Source organism: Aquarana catesbeiana, linkage group LG09, assembly GCF_042186555.1.
Source record: "Aquarana catesbeiana isolate 2022-GZ linkage group LG09, ASM4218655v1, whole genome shotgun sequence".
NCBI classification, from domain to species: domain Eukaryota; kingdom Metazoa; phylum Chordata; class Amphibia; order Anura; family Ranidae; genus Aquarana; species Aquarana catesbeiana.
Genome location: NC_133332.1, coordinates 269,477,277 through 269,505,197, shown reverse-complemented (window position 1 = coordinate 269,505,197; position 27,921 = coordinate 269,477,277). Strand labels below are relative to the sequence as shown.

Sequence of the window (27,921 nt, the reverse complement as noted above, 5' to 3'; positions counted from 1 at the left end):
AATGGAAGTCAGAGCCAATCGGGATTACCTTTGGGGAAATTGGACCGTGGATAATTGCCAAAAGATAGAGTAGTATAACAATATGAAAAAAGATTTATACAAATAATCATCATAACCATAATATGCTAGGGATGGCGACTTCAAAATTGACAATTCTTGAATCATGCCATAGTAGGAGATCTATAGAAATTTTATAATTGTACATATTTCATATTTTAAATTTATATAAACTCATTTGTCATTATTTATTGTAAAAAAAACTAAAATAATAATGCGCCAACCCAAAAGGTGAGGAGAGCAGCCAACACAACAATCAGACAAATTGTAATAAAATAACGTGCAAAAGTGTGGCGCTAGGTAAATACTGTATATGTTCGTTATTGAGCAAAGCCAACCTGAATGACCGTCAGGAAGGCAATTATGCGCAATAAAGTGTTTAGTGAAAAACAGGACAAGTCCTGTATATGCTATTAGCTGGCACTAATAGAAATAGATGTCTGTGAGATAGTGATATCAGTGAGAAAGAAAAAATGACAACAAAAGAAAGGGTAATAAGTGATGTATACCCTAAAATAACTGTCTGCAATTCCACATATTAGGGAAGAACAGTTTCATATAGGGAGATCCGTGAACCAATACTACTGTTGAATTACTTAAAACAGAAAACCCAATGGTGCTACTAACATTAATAAGTGATAATGCCAAAAATGGACAAATAAAATTAAAATGATGGTATTGCTACCGTAACTAAAAATATACAGTACATCAACACATGAAATACTAGTACAGCTAGGAGTCCAATACGGATGTATAGGCAAACATCTGGGGACTTAGCCAAAGGGAACAACAACAACCAGGATTGATAATATGGGACCCTTGAATCCGGGGATGGCATCAACAGGATAAGGTATCCAACTTGCATGTAGGGAGGGACAGGAAATAATACCCTTACCAGCAGTGGTGGACTCACCAGCCAGCGGCTTGGGAGTCAGACAGGCTTACGATAGAACAGGAACAGCAGCACTTTGTCCACAGCAGCTGGGAAGGATGGAGGACTGCGGCACTCACCAACCGACCTTCTATGGTCTCACCGGCTCCCGACATCCATAATATAGGTACAAGACTGCTCATCAAAGATCTCGTTCCATGTGGTGGGTATAGGCCCTCAAAAATAGGGATCAAAAAGAAGACTTCCCCATAGCGTAAATCAGCTTTTCAAAGCTTTATTAAAAAGTGATACATAAAAACATACTCTGGCTCATGAAAACAGAAATAGAGACCAGGTATAAGGTGAATATAAAAAGGGCGCTTAATTCAGTGGTGGCAAGACAGGCATAACCAACCCGACGTGTTTCGTCCGCTAGGACTTCGACTGGGGTAATCATATACCCCAGTCGAAGTCCTAGCGGACAAAACGCGTCGATTATCAATCCTGGTTGTTGTTGTTCCCTTTGGCTAAGTCCCCAGATGTTTGCCTATACATCCGTATTGGACTCCTAGCTGTACTAGTATTTCATGTGTTGATGTACTGTATATTTTTAGTTGCGGTAGCAATACCATCATTTTAATTTTATTTGTCCATTTTTGGCATTATCACTTATTAATGTTAGTAGCACCATTGGGTTTTCTGTTTTAAGTAATTCAACAGTAGTATTGGTTCACGGATCTCCCTATATGAAACTGTTCTTCCCTAATATGAGGAATTGCAGACAGTTATTTTAGGGTATACATCACTTATTACCCTTTCTTTTGTTGTCATTTTTTCTTTCTCACTGATATCACTATCTCACAGACATCTATTTCTATTAGTGCCAGCTAATAGCATATACAGGACTTGTCCTGTTTTTCACTAAACACTTTATTGCGCTTAATTGCCTTCCAGACGGTCATTCAGGTTGGCTTTGCTCAATAACTAACATATACAGTATTTTCCTATTTTCCTAGCGCCACACTTTTGCACGTTATTTTATCATTATTTATTGTAGTTTAATCAATTTCTTTAATTCAAATAGAATAAATAAATTTAAATACATTTAATAATAGTGGCCATTACTTACTACTGGGGAATTGGGAAAAAGGATGGCGTCAATTTATTTGGTATATTAAAATAATATATACAGGATGCAGTGGCTGTTAGATGGTACATGATAATGCCCCAGCCAGTAGGTAAATAAATAAAGCATAATGATCAAATGCAGCCCAAAGCTTTGGGAGTTCTTACCTAGTACAATAGATGATGGAATGGGAATACTTCCACTGATAGAACTTCGGCAGCGGTGTGTAACTTGACTCCCCGCACAGACAGCAAGATGCGTGTGTCGGCAAAAAGCCGACACCGCCATCTTATGTCTACACAATCCCACCGGAAGTGAAGGCTCAGACATGACCCCTGACATCACTTCCGGTCCGGACGTCCCTGCAGATGTGCAAGTGCACAGATCCAGGGAGGATCGGTGCGCCTACGCCATCACTCACACGCTGGTGGCACGGACGAGATGTGAGGGCGGAGTAGAAGGCTCCGCCCTCATATGCAGGGACGCACAAACTTCCCCACCAATGGCAGCTTGCCCTGGGGTAAATGACAGACGGACGCTGGAATGGAGCCAATATTCATTCATAAAGATAGACCACAAACACTAAAATAGAAGATAAAACGGGGGCGATCTCAAATATAAAAAACAAATATAGCCTATACAATGTAATAAGCAATTATATAGCAAACATTGAATAGCATTGAGTAACATTCAAATGCATTTACAATTATATAGTAATTATGTCAGCAAGGGGTATAACACCCCAAATACCTACATTAACACCAGAAAAGTGCATATGCTGATGATAGCCAGTACAGAAAAGAAAAAATAATAATAAAAAAAAGAGAAAGGAAAGCGATTAATTGATATATTTCAGAGGAATGGTTTGTATGATAATGCCGTATTTAACCCTGGTGTGTATATTGCTTTCTGATTAAAAATCCATCTTGCCTCTCTTTGTAAGATTTTCCTGTCAAAGTCTCCTCCCCTTTCGGGCTCCAAAATTACTTCCAATGGAGCGAATGAAATGTATGCTGCATCAAAGCTATGGTTAGGACCTGCATGTTTACATATAGGGGTATATAATAGTCTTGCGTCTAGATGATCTTGTATATGCTTGGCAAAGGGGCACTTTGTCTTGCCGATGTAAAATGCACCACATCGACACATGGCTAGATACACAATCCCCTTGGTGCGGCAATCGGCATACCCCTTGAGTTTGTGGAAACCACCTCTAGGTAGAGGGCATCCCACGCCTTCCCTGATCCACGGGCATTGATCGCACTGGCCACATTTGAAAGTACCACTTCCTCCTGTCGCTCCAAAAATGGGAGCGGCAGAAGGAAGATGACTGTGCACCAAACTATCTCTAATAGATTGAGATCTCCTATATGTAATTGTGGTGTAGTAGCCACATATTTGGAGATGACAGGGTCTTCAGACAGGAAGGGCCAGTTATTAATTAGTTTACGAAAGATAACTTGATGGGCAGTAAAGGTCGTGATGAGTTTAGTGGTAGGGTTAGTGTCCCTAGCCTTGGATTTAAAAATAAGTGATTCACGTGTATTTAATTTAGCCCTCTGGTAGGACTTTTTGAGAACTTTCTTACTGTACCCCCTGGTTTGTAATCTAGAATAGAGTGCCTTAGCCTCAAGCTCAAAATCCTCGTCCCTTGCGCAATTACGCTGTAGCCTTAAATACTGGCTAAACGGTATGCTACGTATAAGGGACCAAGGATGTGAGCTCGAGTAATGCAGAATTGTGTTGCCAGCTGTCTTTCCTGCAAAGGCTGCTGTACATTGTTCCATCATGATTGAGAAAGAGAAGTAGATCCAAGAAGGGAATGGTAGTAGTGTCTGATTGGATTGTAGACTTTAAATTAAATTCGTTTTGAGAAAGAAATGTCATAAATTCAATACGAGCCAGTCCAGATGAGCAAAACATCATTGATATACCTCTGCCAGGGAAGAATGTGCCGGAGGTGTATCGAGGAGTTGTCATCAGAAAAAAGGGCTTGCTCCCACCCCCCAGGTACGGGTTGGCATACGATGGGGCACACAAAGTCCCCATTGCAACCCCCTGTACCTGGAGGTAGGTGGAGCCATTAAACAAAAAAATGTTGGTAGTTAGGATGTGTTCAAACAAAGTGGTGATAAATTGACATAATTTCCTATTGTTAGTATTTTGTTCCCTTTAGAACGCAGAGACAACTTCTATACCCTTTGTGTGAGGAATACTTGAGTATAACTCCTCAATGTCTTATACTGTTTTGTACTGTATAATGTTTTATACTTTATGTAACCTAGATGAAATCAATAATGCATGCAGTACCCTGATGAAGCGTCATGCGAAACATGTTGGCTGCTCCTGCATACTCACGTATTTGATTTCACGTATCTATCTGTAATTCACAGTTACAATATGTATCTTGTCTGTGTTGTTTTTATCTGATATTTTTCAATAAATTTATATTTTTTATACGAATTGTTGGTGCTCATCTTACAAACAGACACATTGCCTCCCCTTAAAATCCCACAACCTGTTGAGAGAGCAGTGTCTATTTCTCCATATTTTTATCACAATTAGGGACTGGGAGAAATGGTCTGTTTCTGGAAACTGTCCAACTACATACTCATATTTTTTCTTCTAGTGTCATCATCAAATTTTATACGATTTGAGACTTGTCCGTATTGTCTGCACCTTTTTTAATATTGACTCAGGAATAAGAATCAGACTGCCCTGTAAAATTTTATATGGGACTTTTAATTTTTCTAATAGAGTTAATATGAGCCATTATGAAGGTGATGTGGTGGCTGCCTTCTTTTATAACTTATCTGGTGCATTGTGTTAATATCAGTGAATCTGCTGGTTATAGGAAAATGGGATCACTGTGGGTATCAGTCATGATGTAAATATCATTTATTCATCAATAACACTCTTTCCTCCATTATCTTGATAATATTTATTCAAAAGTTCTATTGCAATCAGTTTGTGGGAATATCTCACGTCCTTTGTATTATGGTGTGTCATAAAAGGACACTTGTGACCTGGTAAATGATAAACTTCTATTTATGAATCTCTCCTTGAAAATATTTTAAATATATTGAAAATCAAATTTAGAACTCCCATCCTTAGTTTAAAAACCTTGCTTAAATAGGTTGTTGATCTCTGATATGATTTGGATCATTTGCACATAGCAAGCACAGTAATTTTATATAGATAGAGATTAAATATATTTATATATACAGTGGGGACGGAAAGTATTCAGACCCCCTTAAATTTTTCACTCTGTTATATTGCAGCCATTTGCTAAAATCATTTAAGTTAATTTTTTTCCTCATTAATGTACCCACAGCACCCCATATTGACAGAAAAACACAGAATTGTTGACATTTTTGCAGATTTAATAAAAAAGAAAAATTGAAATATCACATGGTCCTAAGTATTCAGACCCTTTGCTGTGACACTCATATATTTAACTCAGGTGCTGTCCATGTCTTCTGATCATCCTTAAGATGGTTCTACACCTTCATTTGAGTTCAGCTGTGTTTGATTATACTAATTGGACTTGATTAGGAAAGCCACACACCTGTCTATATAAGACCTTACAGCTCACAGTGCATGTCAGAGGAAATGAGAATCATGAGGTCAAAGGAATGGCCTGAAGAGCTCAGAGACAGATTTGTGGCAAGGCACAGATCTGGCCAAGGTTACAAAAAAATTTCTGCTGCACTTAAGGTTCCTAAGAGCACAGTGGCCTCCATAATCCTTAAATAGAAGAAGTTTGGGATGACCAGAACCCTTCCTAGAGCTGGCTGTCCGGCTAAACTGAGCTATCGGGGGAGAAGAGCCTTGGTGAGAGAGGTAAAGAAGAACCCAAAGATCACTGTGGCTGAGCTCCAGGGATGCAGTCAGGAGATGGGAGAAAGTTGTAGAAAGTCAACCATCACTGCAGCCCTCCACCAGTCAGGGCTTTATGGCAGAGTGGCCCGACGTAATCCTCTCCTCAGTGCAAGACGCATGAAAGCCCGCATGGAGTTTGTCCAAAAAACACCTGAAGGACTCCAAGATGGTGAGAAATAAGATCCTATGGTCCGATAAGACCAAGATAGAACTTTTTGGCCTGAATTCTAAGAGGTATGTGTGGAGAAAACCAGGCACTGCTCATCACCTGTCCAATACAGTCCCAACAGTGAAGCATGGTGGTGGCAGCATCATGCTGTGGGGGTGTTTTTCAGCTGCAGGGACAGGACGACTGGTTGCAATCAAGGGAAAGATGAATGCGACCAAGTACAGGGATATCCTGGACGAAAACCTTCTCCAGAGTGCTCAGGACCTCAGACTGGGCCAACGGTTTACCTTCCAACAAGACAATGACCCTAAGCACACAGCTAAAATAATGGAGTGGCTTCACAACAACTCCGTGACTGTTCTTGAATGGCCCAGCCAGAGCCCTGACTTAAACCCAATTGAGCATCTCTGGAGAGACCTAACAATGGCTGTCCACCAACGTTTAACATCCAACCTGACAGAACTGGAGAGGATCTGCAAGGAGGAATGGCAGAGGATCCCCAAATCCAGGTGTGAAAAACATGTTGCATCTTTCCCAAAAAGACTCGTGGCTGTATTAGATCAAAAGGGTGCTTCTACTAAATGAGCAAAGGGCCTGAATACTTAGGACCATGTGATAATTCAGTTTTTTTCTTTTTTAATAAATCTGCAAAAATGTCAACAATTCTGTGTTTTTCTGTCAATATGGGGTGCTGTGTGTACATTAATGAGGAAAAAAATTAACTTAAATTATTTTAGCAAATGGCTGCAATATAACAGAGTGAAAAATTTAAGGGGGTCTGAATACGTTCCGTCCCCACTGTATATCTATATATAGATATATATATAGATATTTATAGAGATATAGATATAAAGATAAAGATATGGAGACATATAGATATATTTTCTGAAACTTTGTCTTGAGATTATATCTGCGCTTATTTGGGTTGGTAATGAACTAGGTGGTCCCATTATTGTCTGTGTTCAAGCTGAGTAAACACTGGTGATTGTCTTTGAAAATCTTCTCAGCCTCAGAACAGTCAGGGTAGTCAATTTTCTTGGTGGGGTTTTCAACAATTATTTGGTTTCTCGTACAAAGCTGTAATATTCCTCAGCCTTGGGTTCTTCATCAAATACTTATATTTGCTGATATGGAGGTGAAAGACTCCCAAATATTGTAGTTTTTGCTGCAGGGTTACACAAGTTTGAGACCTTATTTGCAATTCTAAACTTGGTCAACACAGATGTCGGTGTTCAAAATCTATTCTGTGTATATCAAGAGGTCCTTTCTTATTTAGCTAATTAAGTTTCTTGGCTTAATTAATTAATTACATAAGGGCTTTTCCTGTCTCAGGAAAGTGTAAGAAGTTTTTCTCAAAATGTTCCATGGGTCAGGTATTTTTATATGATTTATAATTTTTTATGTATAAATGCCATGACAGGTGCCATTTCCACGGGCGTACACAATTTTGAAGTGTAACTGGTTAGGTATCTACTTACTTGGCATAACATCATCTTTTATGTTTTATATTTATTATATTGTGTTTACTAAAACTCCTTAAACAATTTTTTCCTGAAAATAGGCATTTTACAAATCACTGCGTAAATATTGTGAAACATAAAAAATTACAATTCATTTTATTCTGACATTTCTGTTCTAAAAAAATAAGAGCATTTTCTTGCTAGAAGATTGCCTAAAACCCCAAATATTTGTTTGGGGTTCTAGGTAATTTTCTAGCAAGAAAAATGCTCTTATTTTTTTTTATAACAGAAATGTCAGAATTGGCTCAGACTGTAACTGGTTAAGAGGGACCCCATGCAAAAAAACACAGCGGGATGCCCCCCAAAATCCATATTGTACCCTTATCTGAGCATGCAGCCTAGCTGGTTTCCTGAACAACACCATGCCACATGCTCTCAGCATGGGGTACCATGCAAGGTGGTCCCAATGGGTCGTCAGGGGGCTTATTAGGATCTGGAAGTCCACCACATTTTGTTGCATGGGGCCCCATGAAAATCAATACTAGTCCCTTATCCATGACATGGATTTTAGGGAGCTGAGGCGAGGGCTCCATGTCAGTTTTTTTTTCTTCCAGGTGACCTGGTATGGTTCAGGAGAGTGGAGGGGTGCTGCATGCCTGGATAAGGGTCTGGTGTGGACTTTGAAATGTCTTTTTATGCAGGTATTCTATGCAGGAATTGTTTGAGGTCCCTCCTAAATTAATACCAGACATTTTTTCTTGATGAGGTTGTGGTAGACATTTCAAGGGGAAACACCACACAAAAAACCATCATAAGGCCCCTCTAAAATCCATATCAGGTAGCTTCATCCCTGAATGCACAGGGCCTTAACACCAGTACCGCTCGGTACTGAGTCCAGTCACATCCAGCAGCAGCCTGCTGTAGATTTTGACAGCAGTGCTGGATGCTGCACCAGTCATGTGCAGACACACTAAAATGCCTGAAGAGGGGTGCTCTGCAGCTGGAGGGCCTTGTTTGGACGGGGCCTTGTCCACTCACTAAACAAATGTATATGGTAAAAAAAATCATAAATCAGCAATTTAGGTCCATTGTCATTGATGAATGATGCCCCAACAATGCCAATCATGATGATCCTTTCCTGATATCACAGTGGCGGCCCGCCCATAGGGGGCGCAGGGGTGCTGCCCCCCCCCCCCCCAAAGCTATTCATCATAAAAAAAAAATACTGGCCCTTTAAGTGTGTGCAGGGCCCCGGACACACAGCTGATATGGGAAGCATGACAAAGCTCTATTGGCTTCTTTTAGAAAGTCCTCGGGGCGCTGAGCTCTGCACCCTGAACATTCCCCCTACAGCATTGTTCCATGCTGTGGTGTGTGATTGGCGGGTTCTGTGCCTTCACTTCTGGTTTCTCTGACTCATCCCAGCTGTCCAAAGGTGGATGAAAGGCAACTTGCTGTGAGGGCTGTGAGTACGGGGGGGGGGGGGGAGGGAGGACTCTGATGGGGACATCTAATGTAAAGGGGGGCTCTGTAATAGTGACATCTAATGTAAAGGGGGACTCTGATGGGGACATCTGTTGTAAAGGGGGACTCTGATGGGGACATCTGATGTAAAGGGGGACTCTGATGGGGACATCTGATGTAAAGGGGGAATCTGATGGGGGACATCTGATGTAAAGGGGGACTCTGATGGGGACATCTGATGTAAAGGGGGACTCTGATGGGGACATATAATGTGAAGGGGGACTCTGATTGGGACATCTGATGTAAAAGGGGGCTCTGATGAGGACAGCTTCTGTTAAGTGGTTTTATTTTCTTTTACTTGAAATGTGGATGAGATTAGCCTACTGTGACGGGCACAGTGAAGCTGCAATTGATGGGCACAGTGAGGCTGAAATTGATTGGCACAGTGAGGCTGCATATGATTGTCCCAGTTTTACCTAGCAGTAATGATACATAATCACCTGATAAATGGCCATTTACAGTCCTGCATTACTAACCATTTAATTTTTCAGCTTGTTTGTGCCCCCCCCCCAATTTTGAGCACCAGCTGCCACTGCTAGTATGTAAACCTCAAACACCTAGAACTTGGCCCAAGCTCTCTGTTAGCTCAAACTCCAAGCTCGTTCCTAGCCTTAACTATGACAGCAATTCAGATCTCAGGTTTAATTCACCAACTGTCTGAAGATTTGGGAATCATCAAAATCCCTGTTTTCTTGTCTTATTTGTACATGATTGAATAATTGAAGTGAATATTCACCCAATGTATTGTGAGAACTTTCTTAAAACCTTTAGCAAATGAGCCTTAAGCTGGATACACACTATACAATGTTTGTTGTTTGATTTCCTTTAGATTTACCTTCAACTATGTAGTGCAAGGGCCTGCCTGATTGCTTACAAATTGAAAGTGTTTAGGTTTGACATCATATTATATGGATTTGGTAAATCTAAAGGAAAAAATCTAAAGATAATTGTATAGTGTGTGTATCCAGCTTTAGTGTCTTCAGCCTTTACACCAAAAAATCTTGACACCCCACACCCCACTTGACACCCCACACCCCACTTTCACAGAGGTTGCTAACCTTTATTAATGCTTGCTTTAGGGATGCAAGTGATTGCTTATATGTCACGAGGATTCACCTGTATCCCTTGCCCACCAGCTGAGGTTTCAAAGTTGTGAAGGATTCAGGCTTTTGCCATATACAGAAAAAGTTGCTTCCACAGAAAAAATGTCTCACTCTTCAGACAAAAGCATCATATAGCAATTGCCATAACAACTACTTGAACAGCTTTTTTTAGTACACCCCTCACATTTTTTGTAAATATTTTATTCTATCTTTTCATGTGACAACACTGAAGAAATGACACTTTGCTACAATGTAAAGTAGTGAGTGTATAGCTTGTATAACAGTATAAATTTGCTGTCCCCTCAAAATAACTCAACACGCAGCCATTAATATCTAAACCGCTGGCAACAAAAGTGAGTACACCCCTAAGGAAACATTTCCAAATTGGGCCCAATTACCCATTTTCCCTCCCCGGTGTCATGTGACTCGTTAGTGTTACAGGGTCTCAGGTGTGAATGCGGAGCAGGTGTGTTACATTTGGTGTTATCGCTCTCACTCATAATGGTTAATGGAAGTTCAACATGGCAGCTCATGGCAAAGAACTCTCTGAGGATCTGAAAAAAAGAATGGTTGCTCTACATAAAGATGGCCTAGGCTATAAGAAGATTGCCAAGACCCTGAAACTGAGCTGCAGCACTGTGGCCAAGACCATACACTGGTTTAACAGGACGGATTCCACTCAGAACAGGACTCGCATCATATCCAGAGGTTGTCTTTGGGAAATAGATGTATGAGTGCTGCCAGCATTGCTGCAGAGGTTAAAGGGGTGGGGGGTCAGCCTGTCAGTGCTCAGACCATATGTCGCACACTGCATCAAACTGACCTGCATGGCTGTCATCCCAGAAGGAAGCCTCTTCTTAAGATGATGCACAAGAAAGCCTGCAAACAGTTTGCTGAAGATAAGCAGACTAAGGACATGGATTACTGGAACCATGTCCTGTGGTCTGATGAGACCAAGATAAACTTATGTTTTTCAGATGGTGTCAAGCGTGTGTGGCAGCAACCAGGTGAGTACAAAGACAAGTGTGTCTTGCTACAGTCAAGCATTATGGTGGGAGTGTCATGGTCTGGGGCTGCATGAGTGCTGCCAACACTGGGGAGCTACAGTTCATTGAGGGAACCATGAATGCAAACATGTACTGTGACATACTGAAGCAGAGCATTATCCCCTCCCTTCAGAGACTGGGTCGCAGGGCAGTATTCCAACATGATAATGACCCCAAACACACCTCCAATATGACCACTGCCTTGCTAAAGAAGCTGAGAGTAAAGGTGATGGACTGGCCAAGCATGTCTCTAGACCTAAACACAATTGAGCATCTGTGGGGCATCCTCAAACGGAAGGTGGAGGAGCGCAAGGTCCCTAACATCCACCAGCTCCATGATGTAGTCATGGAGGAGTGGAAGAGGACTCCAGTGAAGCTCTGGTGAACTCCATGCCCAAGAGGGTTAAGGCAGTGCTGGAAAATAATGGTGGCCACACAAAATATTGACACTTTGAGCCCAATTTAGACATTTTCACTTAGGGGTGTACTCGCTTTTGTTGCCAGCGGTTTAGACATTAATGGCTGTGTATTGAGATATTTTGAGGAGACAGCAAATTTATACTGTTATACAAGCTGTACACTCACTACTTTACATTGTAGCAAAGTGTCATTTCTTCAGTGTTGTCACATGAAAAGATAGAATAAAATATTTACAAAAATGTGAGGGGTGTACTCACTTTTGTGAGATACTGTATGCCACTAATAAATCATGGTGTTGTTAATAATTGCATACTAGTACATTGATTAACCACTTGCTTACTGGGCACTTATACCCCCTAACTGGCCAGGCCAATTTTCAGCTTTCAGCGCTGTCGTACTTTCAATGACAATTGCTCAGTCATGCAACACTGTACCCATATGAAATTTTAATCCTTTTTTTTCACACAAATAGAGCTTTTTTTTGGTAGTATTAAAATCACCACTGGATTTTTTATTTCTTGCTAAACAATCAAAACAAGTCCGAACATTTTGAAAAAACTAGCAAAACATTTTTCATATTTTGTTATAACATTTTGCAAACAGGTAATTTTTCTCCTTCACTGATGGGTGCTGATGGTGCTGCACTAATGGGCACTGATCAGCTGCACTGATGGGCACTAATAGGCGGCATGGAGAGGTGGCACTGATAGGTGGCACTAATTAGCAGCACATGTGGGCGCTAAGGGGACTGATATCCCTCTAATCTCTCTAACAGAAGCCACAGGTTTTTTTTCCTTCACGTTGACAGCGTGAAGAAAAAAAAAACGATAACGTCATCTGTTAATTTCCGTGATCAGCCCCAGGGGGCGAGCAGGAGGCGCAAGAACAGGAGGATGTCCATGTACACACACCTGGTAATGTAAGCCTACGCTGTAGCCATCTTTCAGCTGTAGCGTGGGTGGCAAGTGGTTAATGGACTTTCTGTTACATGCAGATGTTTTTTCTACATTTAACTGCCTCATAGGGCCCTTTCTATTTTTTTTTTTTTTTTTTTTTAAGAAGACCTCCAAGGTCACAAAATATGTGAATGAATTAATGTATAGCCAAGTTAATGATGTGTTTTAGACTTATCTCTGTCCCTTGCTTCAGATATCTTGAGCAAGTAAGCTAGATTTGTACATAGCCAACAACTTACTCTGGCCCAACGCGGACTGCAGAAGCATGTTCTGATCCAAACTTTGCAACTGAAGGTCTCTAGATCAGGGGCATGGCGGCAAGTGCTAATCACAGCATTACTCAACATTTACTGCACTGGAAACTTCTTGAAACAATTATTATACCTTAGAATTGCAAATATAAGTATTAAATTCTGTATTTAACGCTGACCGGATTATACAATTTTTGCTGTTTCACAGGTCAATGGTAAAGATCTATCACGACTTTCGCAGGAGCAGACACTTGAGACACTACGCACCTCTAAAGACCCTCTCCTGATCCAAGTTCTAAGACGCAGTCCACGTATGAAGGGAGTCCTGGCAGCCTCCTCCAATGACCTTCAATATGTGGATAGTGGAACACAGACTGATATCACCTTTGAGCAGATCATGACAATGGGCAAAGCACGACCCCCCAGTCCTGCCATGGTTGTTCTTGAACCGTATGTACTCTCAGAGCTGTGAGTAGACTCTACAAATTGACATTAATTTTAAAAAGAGAATTGGTTTGTAGTAACTTAAAGTACTGGGTCGGCTTTAAACTTAACTCCTTTGTTAAGTCAACCCAAATATCCCAGAATTCTGGGGTAATTGAGCTGATTTACTAAAAGAGAATCTTCACTTAAAAATGCAGTTGCATTTACTTTGAATGCTCCAAGATACAGTATGCAGATAAAATAAATATGCAGGAATTTGCTTGTCACATGACTGGATAATTTAAAGCAGAGTTTGACCCAAAAGGGGAAGCTCCCCTTATTTGCCTCCTGCCCCCCCCCCTCCGCTGCCACATTTGGCACCTTTTAGCGGGGAGCGGGTACCTGGTTTTGACAGGTACCTGCACCCACTTCTGGCTGACTTTGCCACTACAAACTCATCTGGAGTGAATATTTACACAGTTTATTGCACGAAAGTTCTCACTTCCTTTAGTAAATCAGCCGATAAGCTTGCTTCCTGTATGCCTGAACGTAGGTTTCATCGTGATGGCATTCTCCGGACATACAGGAAGCAAGCTAATCTGTCTGTGAGGTGACAGCTGGAAGTTGTGAAAGACTACACACGGACCGCTCTCACACTGTCACAGAGTGGAGCCGGCCGGCAATAACAATATTTGTGTAAACCCAAGTGCAGGGTGGAATGCACATTGATATGTAAGCACATGAAATAATGCATATCACATATTGAAACTAATATAAAGTTTTACACTATTGGAGCTCTTTCTCCTCTAATTTTATGGCAATGGTGAACATGGAGTGAGAGAGTAAAGCTCAGGATTTTTAACCCCTTGTGGAAAAACGCATTGAGATCTTTCTCTTAAATGAGAAGTCATGGCCATCTTGTGAGTTCTCCAGAGTGGTGGCGTTTCACGGTGGTGGATTTGTAGCACTGAAGGAACTTTATACACTCAGAGCACTGAGCACTTTATAGAGTGGAATTTTTGGAAACAGACACTCAATCATTTTTATGTTGATACATTTATTTGGACATTTTGATTTTTTTTTTTGTATAAGATTTGATAATTTATGGATGCACTTGATTAATTGGGGACTGATATATATACACTGTAGAAAGTCCTAATGTGAAAAGACTCCAATAATATCCCCTAATGTCTTTGGGCGATTGTAAGAATAAATCCTTTGCAAGAACCAGCTAAGACAAAATAAGTGTGATTTTTTTTTTTTTATCACACGAAAGATTACAAAAGTTACAAAAAATTGCAGATTCAAATATAAAAAAATGTAGCTTAAAATAAAGTACAAAAAATTAAAAAATAAAGTAAAAAGGGATAAAATAAAAGATGTTTGCTTCTTAGAATGTGAGAACTAGAGTGTGCGCTCTGCATTCTTTGTCTAGTAAAGATGGCTGCTGTACTTTACGTGTACAGGGTATGTGTCTGTGTTGGGGTGAATGCCTGTAAGGATAATAGCTGCAACTAGCCACATGTCTTAACTTAAAGCGGGGTTCCACCCAAATTTTGAACAATATCTGTATGTATTCTCTTCCTTGCCTAGATGCTGACATGCCGTTTAAAAAAATTTAAATCGCCGTAATTACCTTTTATTTTTCTATTCTTCTTTGCACTTTCTAGTTCTCCTCCCGTGGGAGTAGGCGGGTTTCTAGCCTCTCCCAGACTCCTGGGAGCTAGTCTCAGGCTTCCCAGGATGCCACTGAGCATGTGCGGGAACGAGAGGTGAATGCTGGGAGCACAGCATTCACCACATCCAGGAAATAAATGCTTGTGGGCTTCAAATGCCCACATTGAAGATGGAAACCGCCTGTAGTGAATAATATAAGTTATTCTTTCCAACGAAATCTGACACAGGCGGACATATTACACACAATATGTGAGTATGTAATGCTGAGAAGAAAAGTTTGTGAATGAACTCAAAAAAAAAAAAAAAAAAAAACGATAGGTGGACCCCCGCTTTAAGTAAGGCCTTTGCTTTGTTTAAATATTCATACCTAGATTAACCACTCCTATATGACCTCCCTTCCTACTTAGCAATCGTAGGGGGATGAGCTGTAACATGAAGTTTCTTCTCTGGCTAGCTTAATTAACATCAAACGGGAAGTGAGGAAGGGTGACTGGGGTGAGGGGCAGATTGTAATGTTCAACAGAATGAATTAGAGGAAAAATGCATGCAATCAATTCATCAAATGAATCCATAACAAGGTATACATTACATAGGATATAGTTCACATCTATTATTTCTTATCTCAAAACCATTCATACACATGTAGCAATAACTCACGGTGGAGCTGCTGGTTTAAAGCGGGCTGTTACCGTCACCTTTGTTACCTCAATTTCACCAGACCTGGGTCTAGGGTCCCGTTGAGTTTAATCCCAGACAGTGTAGACACCAGACACTTGAGTATCTTTTCCAATGCTTTAATAAAGAGTAACTGAAGGAAGTAGCAGCACAGAGGTAGAAGAAGAAGAAGGGAAGAAGAAGAGTTGCAGGGAAGTTCAAATACCTTTTCTTGATGTAGTATTATGAATTGGAATCTTGTAGATGAATGTACTCTCCTTTTAGAGTTGAATCTTTGCCTGCCCGGATAGGTTTCTCTCACTAACCTAGCAACCGGCACGCAGCACGAACAAAAGTCTCTGCCACAGACTTGAATGGAATAGAAACCCGTACGATCCTCTGCCACAGGATGTAGATGGTTTACGATGGACAGCAAACAGCACTAGAACCTTTAAGCCGACCCGGCAGTACTATGCGGTAGGTTAACTTTAGGATGCGTCCTCCAACTGAGTCACCAGGCCCCTCTCCAGACCAGCACTCTGTATGATCCTTCCATGACGGGTCCTCACCTGGGATCTTCTCAGTTGTCCAGCTTCTTCCCGTAGGACAGGCAGCACAGGACCATTCCCTTGCCGCTGTGGTAGGCCCCAGACAGACTTCTGGGCCCACCCAAACGCTGTGGCAACGTGGTCCTCCCGGTCGGAGGACCACGCGGTAGTACTCCTAACACTTACCTGTCGGCCAGGAGGGCCAGCAGGTGGAACGAAAAAGAACCCTAAAACATGGCGTCTGTCCCATAAATACCCTCTCCCAGAATGCAACTCGGAGGACCACCTCCACCGAGGTGCACCCATACGCTTCAGCGCGTTGCCTTTCCAACACCGACACATGGCGACAACGACACCCACAGGCACAGTGTGAAACTACATGCAACACAGCCAAACTGGAACAGAGGCTAAATCTGACTATGTACAAAACAGATAACCCACTAAATGTACCTATAAGCGGTAGATGAAAATCTACCAGCGCTACACACACATCTAATAAGAGGGATGACTTTGGCCCAGGCTAATTTCATAACTATTAAAGACCGAATTAAAATTTAGATATTAAAAATATAACATTCCCCTCTGAAGTATGAATTATAATATTTTATAATTTTATATCATTCATACATTCCATCCCTATCAAATTGACTCAGGCTTCGATCTAATAATTCCAAATGTTTTATCTGTAGCCGAGTCAGCAAAACCATAAACCATTTTTCTTTTAAGCATATTTTGCAACAGATCATCTCCTTTTCTTATTTCATTTCTAATTTTCTTATATAATCTTTTCATTTTAAACATTAAGCATAACTGAAATATAATGCATAAAATAATAATGATAAATATAATAACTATAGTATGTAATAAATTATTTCCAGCTGCAGAAGTAATTTAAGTTTTTCCCCACATTAATACAGTTTGTCTGAATTTTGACCACCATGAATGACCTGAAAATTCAGACCACTCATGTTCTATTTCCTGCAAATTTCCTTGTTCATGTTTAAACAATATTTCTACATTCTGGAGTTCATTTTATGAAGCGATTAATAAACCTTTGTCTTTTTGAATTACATTTACCCAATCTTGTACTGTATTTTTTTTCCTGAACCTCCCCATGTCCGCCTACTATGGGTCAGCTCCGCCCCCTCTGACCCCTCCAGGACCACCTCTTTCTTAGCCCATAAAGGGCGTCTGTCTGCCCACACCAGTGTTCTTTTTTCGTCCTTGCTCCGGACAACTTTTAAAGTTTATTTTTATTATTTTTACTTTATTTTTTTCTCCATCCACCATCCATCCTGTTCGGGTTCAGCCTCTCCCGGTTCAGAAGACCCTCCCATATAGGCTGTAAATCTCCTGAAGAGGTGGGTTCCCGTGGTGCTGGGATAATAAGGTGCAGTATAAATGACTATGTATTACTGGCAAAGGTCACTGGCAGTATAAATTACTGTATATACCTTCGTTAGGCAGGTGCTGGCACTCTCTCCTTCCATGTTTTTGTGTGTTCAGGCAGTGGTTTGGCTCGCTAGTTCACCGCCTCCACATGTATTCCTTTCAGGAAGCTCAGAGTTGACCAGGTGAGGTCAGAGGCAGCTTCCTCTTTGGGTTGCAGAGCAAACACCAGCATGCTCACTGCTGATTTGCAGCAGGCTCTGTTCTCGAGGCTAATCTCCAGCTGATCAATCTGCTGCTATGCTCTGGTAAGCCTCCTTCCAGGTCTCTCATTACTTTCTGCTGTGTTACTTGTCTGTCAGAGTGTTTTTTATTATCCTCTGCCTTATAGGTCTGGAATTTTGCCTGCCTGCCTAGCTGCCTTAGCACTGAAGATTCGGATGGAGAAGTTTATTTTGATTGTATTTATTTATTTATTTTTTAAAGGTTTTTATTTATTTTTAAAAAGAGAGCACATCCTCTGTGTTTTACAGAGAGAGAGGCCCAGTGAGGGATAAACGCCCGCAAAGAGGTTCCAAATCAGCATTCCAGCCTCAAAGGAGTAAAAAAGGGACTAGACATGACAAATTGCAGAGTCGCATGCAGCTGGATAGACGCCCGTTGTCACAGCATTCCAGATCTCACTCGCCCTTACCTCACTTTTGTCGCTCAGACACGAGCCAAGAGAGGTCAAGACATCAGAAAGCCTCTAGAAAGAGCAAATCCGGCGCAGACATATTAGAAGATCCTCTTCTTCGGGTAGGTCTTCATCGCCAGCCCAGGCAGAAGAAAGAACCTGTTGGGCCTGCTCAACTGAGGTCCTCAGAGGAAAGCGGGTATGTGCATCTTGCTTCAAGGAGGCAGCTCAGGACAATGCTGCGAAAGCACGCCAGGTTAAATCCTACATTAAGCAGGCAGTCAAGGAAGGGTTAAAGAGTGTTTCAAGGAATCCTGCTCATCCTGCTGTATCTTCAGCATCTGCAGATTCAGATCATGTGTTTTCAGTGCGTTTTAACTCTGAAGTTGATAGCGATTCGGATCCATCTGAGGCTGAGATGGTCTTGGAATCGCATATGTTTGATTCTTGCACTGGTTCCCCCCTTGGTGGAGGCTGTTAAGGATGCGATGAAGTGGCAGGAAGAATGCCACAGGATGCCTGGATTGTAGCCGCCATTGGATCACGTTATCGTCTCGAGTTCAGAACAAGGCCCCCTCGGACCTTGTTCGTAGAAACTGGACTTCCTACGTATTTGGAAAGGAGGCAATGTTTGCAAGGATATATAGGGGAGCTGTTGGCAGCAAGGGCCATCCTTCTGGTTCCAAGGCACAAATTGGGTCAAAGAGTATGTTCCCCTCTATTTTTGGTCCCAGAGGCTTCAGGGGGTTTCAAACCAGTTTTTGACCTCAAAGTCCTGAATTCTTACATGAAGGTTCCACCATTCAAAATGTAGTCATTGGAAACGATCATTTTGGTTGTGAAGTCAGGAGACTGGATGGTTTCCATCGATCTGGCAAATGCGTATCTTCATGTTTTCATAGACTCATCTCACCATTGCTTTCTCAGGTTTTCCGTAGAAGGCTCTCCTTTTCAATTTTAATGTCTCCCATTCAGTCTCTGCACGACTCCAAGAACGTTTTCAACGCTACTGTCTGCTGTCGTTGCAACTCTCAGGGTCAAGGGAGTGCAAACATTCCATTATCTAGACGACATGCTACTTCTGGGTCCGTCAAATGAGCTCCTTCTAGTTCATGTGAATTTCACCTGCAAAACACTAGCTCATTGCGGTTGGTTGATCAACTTTCGGAAGAGCCAGATGCATCCGACCCAAATGTTGGAGTATTTAGGAGTACAATTTGACACGGATCGGGGGCGTGTTTCTCTTACTCAGAGGAAGGTCCAGGAGATCCAGTCTCAGACAAAAGCAGTGATGGCCAGGCCTTCTATGATGGTGAAGGAATGCATGCAGTATCTGGGAGTTCTATCAGCCACAGTTCCAGTAGTCCCGTGGGTCAGGTGGCGCAGAAGGAGGCAACTTTCTTGTTCAGTGGGATCGTCACTCCTTGTTCCAGAAAATCTATCTGCCAATTCCAATAATCTGGCCCCTGGTTTGGTGGTCAGTAGCTCGCAATCTTTCCCGCGGAGTTCCGTTGAAGGCCTCAGAACCAATAGTGGTGACGACCAATGCCAGTCTGGCAGGCTGCGGGGCACACTGCCTTGGAAAGCAGGTTCAAGGCCAATGGAACCTTTGCAGGGTGAAGAGTTCAAATTTCCAGGGATTGGATACTGTCAGACGCGCTTTCTTAGCGTTCTAACCTATGTTGCGAGGTCGAGCTGTCAGGATCCTTTTGGACAACAAAACTACGGTGGCTTATGTGTCTCATCAAGGGGGCACAAGAAGTCGCCGTCTCCTTCAGGTGGCATGTCAATCTTCCTATGGGCAGAGAAGAATCTTGGCTCTCTTACAGCATCTTATCTCCCAGGGCCTGGAAATGTTTTAGCAGATCGCTTGAGTCGAGGCTTTGGGGATCACAACGAAGTACCTACGCAAGATCTTCAGGGTCTGGGGGACGCCTTCGATAGATCTTATGGCATTGGAGGAGAATTGTCAACTGCCTTGCTTCTTCTCCCGGACCTGGCATCCGCAGGTGTTGGGTCAGGGTGCTCTGTCCAGGTCTTGGAACTTGTGTTTCCGCCGCTTCCATTGGTTCTCAAAATCCTGCTGAAGATTCAGTGTGAAAGGGTCACAGCAATAGTAGTCCTATCTTACTGGCTCAGGGAGACGTGGTTCCCTCTGGCTTGGAGGAAAAAATTGGGCTAACCAATCACACTGCCTCCTTGTCAAAATCTCCTTCTGCAGAGTGGGCCCTGACACCCGAACCGCAGGAGGATGAAGTTAATGACTTGGAAGTGAGAGGGAGGCTTTAACTGGCTTGGGTCTCTCGGGCGCTGTAGTGGAGACATTATTGCAGGCTCGTAAGAGGTCCACGAATGTAACCTGTCACTGGATCTGGAATACTACAGAAAGGGGTTGGGACCTTGGATCTCCTTCAGTATCTGACATTTTGGAGTTTCTGCAGAGTGGTCTCTAAGGGTTAAAGGGTCAAATCCCCAACTTGTCAGCTACGTCGTGTACAAGATATGCTCTACATCCATTGGTGATCTGATTTTTTAGGTGCAGCCATAGAAATCAGACCTCCATTGAAATCGTTTTTTTCCAAAAGAGGACTTAACATTAGTCTTGGGAACATTGCTGGTTCCTCCGTTTTGATCAAGCTTTCTCTTGTTCATTATTTCTTTTAACAGTTTTTTGTTTTTGTCTTTTACTAGCTGTTGCCTCGGCCAGAAAAGTCTCAGAGTTGTGCGCCTTCTCATCTAAAGGACCATATTGTTTGGTGCTCCCAGACAAGATAGTCCTTAGGCAGATACCGAGTGTTCTAACTAAGGTGGCCACATAATTTCTTATGAACTGGGAGGTCATTCTCCCAGCCTTTCCGGTGGATACAGCTGATGATTAGTGGAGTAGGTTAGACCTGGTCTCTGCGGTTCCAACCTACCTGAAATGGACTAAAAGCTTTTGAAAACAAGATCAGCTGTAGGTTTTCCCAATGGGGCCTAAAAAAGGGTATGCCAGCAACATCCAGAGTTGTGTCTTCCTGGTTTGTCAAGACCATACATATTCCATACAAAATGCTGGGCCTTCCTCCTCCTTCAGAAATCAAAGCACATTCGACGAGGGGTATGGCAGCATCCTGGGCAGCATACGCGAAGCTCGCCCCTGAGGTAGTTTGCAGAGCAGCAAGCTGGAGCGCGCCCAACATCTTTTATTAGGCATTACAGGCTTAATATGGCTTGTCCGCCTGAGGAAATATGTGGCTCTACGGTTATTATGGCGGCTGTTGCCCACTAAAAGTTTGAGTAGCATTGCATTGAGGGTTTGGCTTATTTTTTATCTTCCCTCCCTTCTTAATATTGCTTGGTACATCCCATCAGAAGGCTGACATGGGGAGGTCCAGGATTAAGGAAAATTGTTATCCGTACTTACCGTAATTTTCCTTTCCTGGATCCTCCCCATGTCAGCCGGAGGATTCGCACCCAGTTTATCCGTTGCAAGTGGGGTTTTTTTGAACACTGGTGTGGGCAGAGAGCCGTCCTTTATGGGCTAAGAAAGAGGTGGTCCTGGAGGGGTCAGAGGGGGCGGAGCTGACCCATAGTAGGCTGACATGGGGAGGATCCAAGAAAGGAAAATTACGGTAAGCATGGATAACAATTTTCCTTAATAAGCATGCTTGTTTAATTCATTCTCAACCCATTAATACTTATTGCTATAATGTCTACTTCTATACAATACAAGCCTTGAATCAAGTTTTCTGTATGCGTACAAGAGGAGAAGAAAGTTTTTAATTCAATCTTATTTTATTGAGAAAGGAAAAATGTACAATATACAGTTATGTCATACAAAAACACATAAAAATAGAAATAGACATCATTGCGATACTGGTAACATATCATCTTATGTTTTAAGCAATTTGTGAGCTTTTATTGATTTGGTTTGATATTTAAGCCTGCGTAGCTATACCATCTAAGCTGATTAAAGTGCAGGTGAGCACCACTATCCACTCAACGAGTGGCGTCCACCTATTGCAAACAAGCTAGGGCTATTGTTGCTGTGTTAAATGTATTTTCTCTGATGGGGAAGCTCAGTGTGTGTCACATTATTTGTCTGATGAGATTAGAGAGAATGATTTAGGTGATCGTATAGCGCTGTAACATATAAGGGGAGAAAGAGAAAAAGAGGAGTAGGAATAGAGGGGACAAGGGAGTAAGGAATACATATATTAAGAGAAAGACATTCCACCCTGGTCACACAGTTGCATTAGTGGAGTCCTCTGTCGCCCATGGAATAAATTCAGCGGAATAGCGGAAGATAGACCACGAGGTCCAGGTCTTGGAAAATTGTTCCTCCTTACGACAACATTCGTTCCAATCTATTAATTTGGTCCACTTCAATTGCCCAATCCCCCAGGGAAGGCATGCTTGTCGACTTCCAATGTCTGGGCAGAACCGTTCTAGCTGCCGCCAAAAAGTGACGCAGAACGTCTTTTTTGACCGATTTAAGCGGGCCAGGGAGCATAGATAGCAGGGCTACCTCAGGAGAGGATGCAACCGAGGTCACCATGAGTCTGCAGTACAGATCGAGGATCTTTTGCCAGAACCTCCGCACAGGGGGGCACTCCCACCAAATGTGGAGTAAGGTTTCCTTTGATGACAAACAACGCCAGCAGGTATCCGGGAGTGCCGGGTCTATCCATCGTAATGTCGAGGGGTATCTATACCAACGGGTCTGTAATTTGAATCCCTTTTCTTGCAATTTGGAGGCTAAGGATATTTTATGAGTCAGAATAAAACACTTTTGCCAATCTACAGGTGAGATGGAGTGACCCAAATCTTCCCTCCAGGCCTGTGTGTATGGGGGGAGGTCAGGATTATAGACCATATGTATGAGAGAGTATAGTTGAGAGACCACATGCGTAGGAGGGTCAATCTGGAGCAGCATGTTCTCCAAGTCTGTTGTGTCAGTAAGTACATCAGGTAAGGATGGGAAGGTTCGAATAAAAGATAGCACCTGTTGCCTCTGCAGCCAGTGCGTCGAAGTATGGGAAAGTGGGCCGGAGGGAGCGTCTTGAATCAGAGAAGGATCTGAACGCAGGACTTGGGCAAGTCATCTGTGGTCCTTCTTGCACCACGGGCCAAAACTCTCTACTTGTAGGGCCGGTGGAAAAGCCAGAGCTCCAAATAGTGGAGTCATGGGTCCTTTCAGAGGAGATAGGGTCTTGGAGGAATTCATTCGGGTCCAAATTTGTATAGTTTGTCGGGTGAGGTCGCTCAGGGGTGATCCCCCTTTTAGGAATTCAGTAGGCGTCCACGGTAGTGCGCGGAGATCTATTGAATTGAGATGGCTCTCTATTTGTACCCATAATTTGGTGGGGTAATGATGGAACCAGTTAACTATACGTGTTAGTACTGCTGCTCTATAGTATATAGAGGCATCCGGAGCTCCAGCTCCACCACGAATCTTGGGGAGCGATAGCGTCTCATAGCGTATCCGAGGACGAGCCCCCCCCAGATAAAGGAGGAGAACAGTTGGCGGAGTTTCTTAAAGAACCAGGAGGGTATTGAAATGGGAATTGTCTGGAACAAATAAAGAAACCGAGGGAGGACGTCCATTTTTAGAGCATTCACCCTGCCTAGCCACGATAGGCGTTTTTTCATGTAGTTTGATAGATCAGTCTTGGTTCTAAGCAGAAGGGGAGCATAGTTCAGAGAGAACAATTGGGACCTTTCTGTGGGTATTTGGATTCCGAGGTAACGGATGGAAGTGGAGCCTGTTTTAAAGGGAAACTTAATGGAGACTTGGCGGAGGGCCTCCTGTGATAAAGAAATGTTCAGTATTTCTGACTTAGTATGATTCACTTTGAAATTGCTCAGCTTCCCAAACCTCGTGAATTCCTGCATAATATGTGTTAAAGATAGATGGGGTTGGGTTACAAACATTAGTAGGTCATCCGCAAAGAGAGCCAGTTTGGAATGAATAGGGCCTATCGATACACCCGAGATGTTAGGGTTATTGCGCAAGGCAATTGCCAGGTGTTCCATAACAAGGACATAAAGAAGGGGAGATAAAGGACAGCCTTGTCGTGTCCCGTTATGGATGGAAACTGAAGGTGATAATGAGCCGTTCACCCATATTCTAGCAGAAGGAGAGGAGTAAAGGGACATAATTCGGGATAGCATTTTGGGGCCCAGACCTATCTGTTTCAAAGATATCTGGAGGAATTGCCAGTCGACCCGGTCAAATGCCTTTTCCGCATCGACCGTCAAAAGACATAGAGGGACATCATGGGTGCGTGCATAGTCGGTAAGAAGCAGAGTTTTCAGGGTGTTATCTCTTGCCTCGCGACCACTTACAAAGCCAACCTGGTCCAGGTGTATGAGACAGGGGAGAAGCGGCTTCAATCTAGTGGCTAAAATTTTGGCGTATATTTTCAAGTCCACTCCAATTAACGATATGGGCCTATAATTAGCGCACAAAGTAGGGTCCTTATCTGGTTTTGGGATAATGATAATGTGGGCTTCAAGCGTTTGTGGAGGAAACGCCAAGCCTTCCGATATGAAGTTGAATACACTAGCCAAGAAGGGGGTCAATAGGGGAGCAAATGTCTTGTAAAATTTAGGGGTGAAGCCGTCGGGCCCCGGGCTTTTACCAGATGGGGTGGCCGCTATCGCCCCCAAGACCTCATCCGCTGTAATTACCTGTTCTAGTTCTTCTACAGTATCGCCGTCCAATGTAGGGAGCTCTGTCTCCTCAATATAAGACTGTCTATCGGTGTCAGGTGTAAGGGTGGGGCTAGAAGAGACGCCGGGTGAAAGATTGTATAGTGTTTGCTAGAAATCTCGGAAAGTTTGTGATATCTTGGAAGGCTCACTGAGCATTTCTCCAGAGGGGGCCCGAATCTGGGGTATAAATGTGGAAGACGTGTTTGGGTGAAGGGTGCGAGCTAACGGTCTACCGCATTTATCTTGGAATCGGTACTGATGTAATGCAAGTCTGTCCGCATAGGTGCGAGCTGAAGCCTCATATAAGTCCTTGAGTTGGGATCGAGCCGTTGAGACCTCTGTAAGGGTCCCCACCGTTGGAGCTCGTTTATGTTGGGTCTCAAGGTCTCGAAGCTTTTGCATTGCTGAGGTTATTGTGGCTGAGCGAACCTTTTTCAAGCGGGTCCCCATCTGAATAAAGATTCCTCGCAGGACAGCTTTAAGTGCCTCCCATTGTATGGGTAGCGAGGTAGTGTCTGATGCATGATCTATTAAAAAATTAGAAATGGTTTCTGAGACCTTTTGGGAACAGTCAGAGTTTGTGAGAATGGAGTTATTCAGCCTCCACGTCCACTCCCTCACCGGTGTGGAGGGAATCGTTAGTGTCAGATATATAGGCGAGTGGTCGGACCAGACCATTGAGTCTATCTCACATTCAGGTGACTAATCCAAACAGCTGTGGTCAAGAAGAAAATCATCTATACGACTATAGGAGTGATGGACCTGTGAGAAGTGGGTATAGTTGCGATTTTTGGGGAACAGAACCCGCCAAATGTCGATTAGACGTAAATCGTATATAGCCCATTTAAATGCCCTTAACTTAGTAAAGGAGATGGATGAGCGAGATGTTGATGAGTCTAAGAGTGGATCCAGGGGGGCGTTAAAATCCCCGCCTATGATTATTTTACCCTCTGCAAATTCCGACAAGATCCTCATGTACCGCAGAGCAGCCGATATTTGATTAGTATTTGGTAGGTAGAGGTTGGCAATAGTGAATTTCGTGCCCCATAAGGAGAACTTTACGAACACATACCTTCCCTGGGGGTCCGAGATCTGGTCTATCAGGTCAATCGGAAGCGTTTTGTGGAAGGCAACAGAAACGCCTTTGGTTTTCTGAGATGGGTTTGTACTGTGAAACCATCTGTTAAAGTACCTGTTGGAGCAGGAAGGGGTGGAGTTTGTGTGGAAATGAGTTTCCTGTAACAGTACTGTTGTTTATGCATTTGGTAGAGGATTTGCCCTCTCTTGGATGCTATATTGAGGCCATTTACATTGTAGGAGCAAAATTTCAGGTGAGGATGGGATAGTACTGTGTGGGCCATAGTGGAATGAGAAGAAGAGAGTCAGCTTAGAGACAACAGAGGGAGGAAGAGGGATGGGGGGGGATTATAAGGAACAAAAATATACCAGGACAGAACTAGGTAGGGGGGACACCTAAATAAGGAGCCTAACAAATCTAAGGGGTCCACGAAAACGGGACACCACGTGAAAAATCACGTATAAAGGCACTATCCGTGTCCGGCCTATTGAGGGTGGGAGGTCGAAGTGGAGAGTCTGAGCCGTGAGCCCAGTAGCATGACAGGCATATGTAGCTTACTTGAGGCACATCAGTGTAACAAACATTTAAACAGCAGAACACACATTAGATCGTCTGTGAAGGAGGGTGGCGGTCCGCGTGGGCAAATGACTCCGCACATGCCCACCCTCCCTCCCTCACAGAGGAGACATCAATCCGCAAAATAACATCTTGGGAAGGGGGAAGTGAACATTTTCAACATATGCTATCCATAGACCCCAACAGGGGCCCCGGAAACAATTCTGTGTAATTATATTGAAGTCAGTAACAATGTGTAATAACATTTTAAGGTGAGACTAAGCAGTGTATGAGAAACCATATACGGAGAGCTAGAGGTGTCCATGTGGATAATGGCAAGAGACCGTGGACCCATCCAGTCCATCTATCGGCCCCTCTACCTGTATCCAGGTGGAACATTTCCCCTAGATACCTAAATATAAGGCCATTGTGGTAGAATATGTTAGAAACTCAATAACAGCATAATCAAATCAAACATCAGAAATTTGCAGTCCTTTAGCCTCTCCCGAACCCCAGCCAGGTACAATACACCAGCGAAGGGCAGGGAGAAGGCCTGCCTATGTATTGCTCCCTCTATCCTGAGACATTGGGGTATGGAGCAGGTCATCTTGTCTCCTAGCGTAACATATCTTGCTGAAATCCGGTGGAACAAAGGAGGAAAAATGTAAAAAGGGAAAAACAAAAAACAAACAACAAAAAAACCTCCAAAAATTCTGTAGAGGGGTAGTGGGGATTCCAAACCTCAACCTGATCAGGAGACAAGAGAGGAGCAGCGCACTGAGAGGGTGCTAGTCATGTGGGGAACGTTGAAATGGCTTCATGTAACATCTTAAAGGTACCTTAAGCTTCTGGGGAGGTAGGCCGACGTATTCTGGGGCCTATAGAATGTGATCTGGACCTCGGCTGCCTGCGTCGTTGTGGGAGAGGGTCCCGTATTTGCACTCTAATGCGGTCATCCGGTGGGTCCAGCCAGTTTGGTACCTCAATTGGGTCTTGTTCCAGAAAGCTGAAAAAGGCTGAGAGTTGATCCGGGTCGGAGAGGATAAATTTGTGCTCAGCTCTGGTCACCTTAATACTGAAGGGGTGTCCCCACGTATAAGTTGCTCCGGCTTGGCGTATCAGATCTAGTAGTGGGCGGACCATTCGGCGCATGTGGAGAGTGTTGCGAGAGAGGTCTGGGTATAAGTTGATAGCAGAACCATCAAAGTCCACGGGACCCAAACGCCATGCCTTGCGCATAAGTTCTTCTTTAAGGGTGTAATAATGAACCCTGCAGAGGACATTGCGTGGGCGGTCACTTTGTTCTCTCCTCGGCCCCCCCACTCTGTGCACCCGATCTAGTTCAATGGGAGATGAA

At 43.1% G+C, this 27,921-nt stretch overlaps 1 protein-coding gene across 2 annotated transcripts in view; it reads left to right on the top strand.

Moving 5' to 3' along the window:
• Positions 1–27,921, top strand: part of PDZD4 (PDZ domain containing 4) — a 438,899-nt gene that overhangs the window by 193,879 nt on the left and 217,099 nt on the right. The window contains exon 2 of one of the 2 annotated variants that reach the window (XM_073600341.1): positions 13,074–13,333. The exons of the other annotated variant lie outside the window; for it this stretch is intronic. Within the exon in view, the coding sequence (XP_073456442.1) occupies positions 13,074–13,333 (260 nt within the window). The remainder of the gene's footprint in view (positions 1–13,073; positions 13,334–27,921) is intronic. 2 annotated transcript variants of the gene reach the window in all.